Genomic DNA, 4,376 nt, shown 5'->3' with positions numbered 1-4,376 from the left:
GCAATGTTGTTTCACAATTCATTCTTCCCTCTTCATCTGGCCCAAATAAGATCCCACATGAATTTATATTATAACGAATAATAGTGATTAACGAATAACAGGCTTTTACATTTCTTCACATTACGTGTCCGTCGGACTTCAAGTCCAACTACTTTGCATGATACAGATTCCAAAATATTCAATTTTAAATCGGTATAAAACAAAATAAACGGATCTATTAGAAATGTATAAATAAAAATATGTCGATTCGTTTTCGTTGACAATTTTGTTACTTTGTTGTCAATGATACAGCTGATCTAATAAATGTATACGTATGAAAGTATAACGAGGAGTCAGCTGAATCGACGCCGCCTTGTAGCGAGGAATGTATTTTAATTGCAGTGAAAAAACAAAGACGATATGAATAAAACGGGGACGAGAAAAAACGAGTCGCGCGAAACTTCTCGAGCTGTGATCGTTACAATATCTTGTTTTTTGGAAGTAAAAAAATATACGTTATAACCTAACAATTTTATCCATAACTAATGAATGAAGTAGTAGATATGGAATTTCGAATCATCCGATCGGTCGAAATCGGTACGACTTTTTAAATGATAAGAAAAATCGGGCCAATTCCCCGCGTTATTATCACGAATTAACAATTATTGTATACATCGTATTATCTATTTCTGCGGCGGTCAACAGTCTTTTCGAAATACGGCGATACACTCATGCAACGACTTCCATCGGACGGGTAAAACATTATGTACTACACGTATATTATATATATAAATGTACTCGTATGAATACACAGACAGGCATTGGTATAAACGCATATATACTTTCTCATTGCGAAATGCTGACAGTGAGATTATAGACGCGGCACTGCAACTTTGACGGCGGACAAAAGGTAGTGTAGGTGCATTTTTACCCGCTTTGTGATCAACGCCATGATTAACAAGTCGAAACGTAAGTACCTCAGCGAATCGTAATTAGTGTTTACGAAAGATGAACTATTTGAAAAGTGTATACGATATTTTTCATCGATCAAGAAATAGCCGAGACATGTGGAAAAGAATAAAATTCAAATTTGACACACCAAATTTCATCCTCGGTTAAGCGCGTCGTTATTGTTTGAACGCGTTAGACAATTTAATTAGACGCAGTTACTCGTTAATATCATTGAAATTAAGTGAGAGGGAAAAATATCGTAATACGGTGTACAGTGTGAAATCAGCTCAACGTAAACAAGTTGTTAGCTCCTCCTTTGCACCGGTGTAACTTTTATATTGCAAGATACAATGAGGCTTTATTCGAAACGCAAATGCGGCTCGTCTGCAGATGTTAACGAGGTGCAAACAACTCGCGATAATAGAAACGGGCACGAAACGATCATGCTTATCGGCCATCGTTTTGCTCCACATTATAAATTACGGCTCGTCAATGATTTTCGTTGTATACGTCGGTGTTAACGCGACTAAAATTTCGCGTGCAGATTAATGAACGAAAAATGATCGAAACTTTATTGAATTGGTAAACAAAAAACAAAAAATTATATTTTATCATCTGAAACTCAAGATGGATACGAGGAGGAAAAACCGCTTCTCGTTTTGTCGCTGGATTCGGAAAACCTGAGACTTTATCAACCCGAATGTGAAACGGCAGTGACGAAAGGAGCTGCAAATTATCTGGGCCGATGGCCTGGCCACGTATTTGCAGCATTCGTTTCTGGATTTATGGTTCTAGCGACTTTTGTACTCTTCGGAATTGTCACGGTGACGTTCACAATTCCTTCGAGCGAAAAATGCCGGTAAGAACGAAATGTGGAAGTAGAAAATTGAGGAAAAAAAGAAGTCTGCGATTACGGTAATCGATATCTGTGAAACAAGTCGAAAATCAACGTATTGAATACTGCCTTTAAAATTGAAGCAGAAATTTTGTATGGTAAAAAATGTATTGTCGAAATCCCAACCTTTTAAAAATTGATATTTATTGTTTTCTTCACCGCTCATTCAGAATATCCGGAAACAACGAAGCCGACGAAGTGCCGAACGTTTATTTCATAAAACACGAAAATCGCACGTGGAATACAAAGGAATTATGTTACATCGAGAACACCGCCAGAATCCACGAAAATCTCAGTGTAAGTCGTGAATAAATTATTTTCTCCAAGTATAATAAACTTACAAACAATCATTTTCACATCGTTGAAAATACCGAAGCTAATCGTGACGGATCATACACGCAGGTTTACCTGATCAACTTATTGTCCGGGAAAGAGATCGAGAAGAATCTAACCGAACCATTGAATCAACTTCGTCAAATGATGGACGGAAGAAACTCTCACGTGATTCCAACATCCTTGGATAACCTTTTAAGCCAGTACATGACCGAACCTCGTGTGACGAAAGGAGCGTCATCGGATAAAAAGATGAGGAAAAAATTGACGAGTTCGTTGGCTAACGTAAAAAACATCGAAGTGCCAATCGGACGATTATTCAACGGGTAATTTCTTTGAAACAATAAAATGGAAGAACGATCTTCGGTCCATTTTTGACCGATTTTATAATTTTCTTCATACGGAGCAGATCAAGATTGGCAAATGTCTGTAATCATCTCAGTAAAGAAATGCTTGAAATGGCAGCGAGAGCGTACGTGCTGTGGAATTTTCCCGGTGTGGCATTGGACCCGGAGTTTAGTCCGAACTTGGAATCGTTGAAAGAATATCTGTGCAGGTGAGTGAAAATTTTCGTATGAATCAAAATGGTCACGAATTCGATAACCGGTTTCCACTAACGATGTGAAAAATCGTAAATCCGAAAGGGATGATGGCGGTTTGAATGCCTGCGCCGCAAAGGACAGCGTCGCTGCAATCGAGCCAAACGGAGATGTTCAGGCTGCTTCCGTTCCCTGTCAGGCCTTCATCGGTTACCTGATCCGGCAAATAGCGGCAAAAGGCTCCCCGGATCAACGAAGAGTGATGCAAAAGGCGATAAACAATTTCTGCCCCAAGTGAGAATCGACGACGATATTAACCCTTTAGACTAAAAAATTTCCACGTCGTAGGCTTATCACATTTTATTTACAACTTCAAGTGATCTTTGTATAATTTTGTATAACCTCAGAAGCCCTAGAGTAACAACTTTCGGACAGAATCGTCGAATTTTCATAGTTTTTTCGATTTCACATCCGCCATATTGGATAAGCCATCTTGGATTTGGAAATGATTGAATTCCGACTTCGGATTCGTGATTAGCAAGCCTAAGTATTGAGTTGGAAAATGTTTGACTGAAAGGGTTAACCTGCAATAATTTTCAATTTCATTCGATTCATCTTTTTTTCGATTAATAGATTAATCTACGGTTTTTTAATCTAAAAATCGATTAATCGATTAATCGACAGTTTCGATTCATTGGAATAACGATTAATGGAAAAGGTTGACTAATCGATTAATCGAAGCTACCGATTCATCGATTAATCGCGCAGCCCTAGTACGTACAGCAAAATTTCAATGTAGGAATGCATTTGAATCGTGAGTTTACAGATCCTCGCGGTGTTCGGGAGTGAAGATATTGGATCCCTTAGACTCACTGACTGGAGGATCATCATCGATGGAAAATTTAAACTGCCCTACGATACTTTCGACAAATAAGGATGCAGCGAATAAGACTTTAAGAAAAATGCTTGCAGCAACATCGAGCGGTTCACGAGTATTTAGAAGTGCGTAAGTTTTTCTAAAAATTATCAGAACGCGAAGAATAATTCTATATTACATAATAATGTATCCACATTGTGTAAAATTCGTTAGATGATATTCATTTTAAACGTGTACAAAAAAAAAAAAAAAAAAAACAAAGAAAAAAAAAGAAATGTGTCACAAAGTATAAGTATATTATATACAAATGTAATAATTAATAGAAGACAACAATTTTTACGCTGCGTAATTTTTTAAAACAATTTATAGACTGTGTACGATGAAATTTCACCGTTAGTATTTTCATTTGAAAGTACGGTGCTCGTAAAGCTGCAGAACTCCCGACCATACCCAAAATTCACCGACTGAAATATAATTTATCAATTTAATAAAGATCGATCGTTTTTATGCAATTAAGTATTCTCCGTCGCTCCATTCTCTCTCTCTCTCTCTCTCTTTCTTTTTCTTTCCGAATGTAACGTACGGATTATGACGAGTGTTCCAACGGTATACAATATCGCGGTAGCCATCTTCAAACTTGCAAAAAACAGCCAAATCGCAACTATCGCGTCACCAACGTCGCAGACCAGATCAGCCATGCACAAAACCACAGAAGGAAGACTCCAGGATGCTTTTTTCTAAGCCCACGATAGTTTTGATTGTTCAATTTTCAGGCAAATAAATTTTTAACATCAACATAGAT

The 4,376-nt window shown here is 37.5% G+C and overlaps 1 protein-coding gene and 1 long non-coding RNA gene across 3 annotated transcripts in view; one reads left to right on the top strand and one right to left on the bottom strand.

The window, feature by feature from the left end:
- The window catches only part of LOC124298622 (uncharacterized), a 69,060-nt gene that overhangs the window by 60,402 nt on the left and 4,282 nt on the right, over positions 1-4,376 (bottom strand). The gene's annotated exons all lie outside the window — the stretch shown is intronic.
- On the top strand, positions 835-3,770 carry LOC124298620 (uncharacterized). The gene is made up of 7 exons (XM_046750846.1): positions 835-948; positions 1,558-1,789; positions 1,996-2,122; positions 2,228-2,484; positions 2,568-2,714; positions 2,803-2,991; positions 3,524-3,770. Exons 1-7 carry the CDS (start codon positions 930-932, stop codon positions 3,705-3,707), a joined length of 1,155 nt encoding a protein of 384 aa, XP_046606802.1. The 5' UTR covers positions 835-929; the 3' UTR covers positions 3,708-3,770.

The sequence above is a fragment of the Neodiprion virginianus genome, chromosome 2 (genome assembly GCF_021901495.1).
Source record: "Neodiprion virginianus isolate iyNeoVirg1 chromosome 2, iyNeoVirg1.1, whole genome shotgun sequence".
Lineage (NCBI taxonomy): Eukaryota > Metazoa > Arthropoda > Insecta > Hymenoptera > Diprionidae > Neodiprion > Neodiprion virginianus.
The sequence above is the reverse complement of the archived record's forward strand: the minus strand, read 5'-3'. Positions and strand labels throughout refer to the sequence as shown.

Excerpts from the sequence above, each read along its gene's own strand:
- LOC124298620 (XM_046750846.1), top strand. Across the intron at positions 2,123-2,227 it reads GAATCCACGAAAATCTCAGT|GTTTACCTGATCAACTTATT; the intron begins GTAAGTCGTGAA and ends TCATACACGCAG. Across the intron at positions 2,992-3,523 it reads ATAAACAATTTCTGCCCCAA|ATCCTCGCGGTGTTCGGGAG; the intron begins GTGAGAATCGAC and ends GTGAGTTTACAG.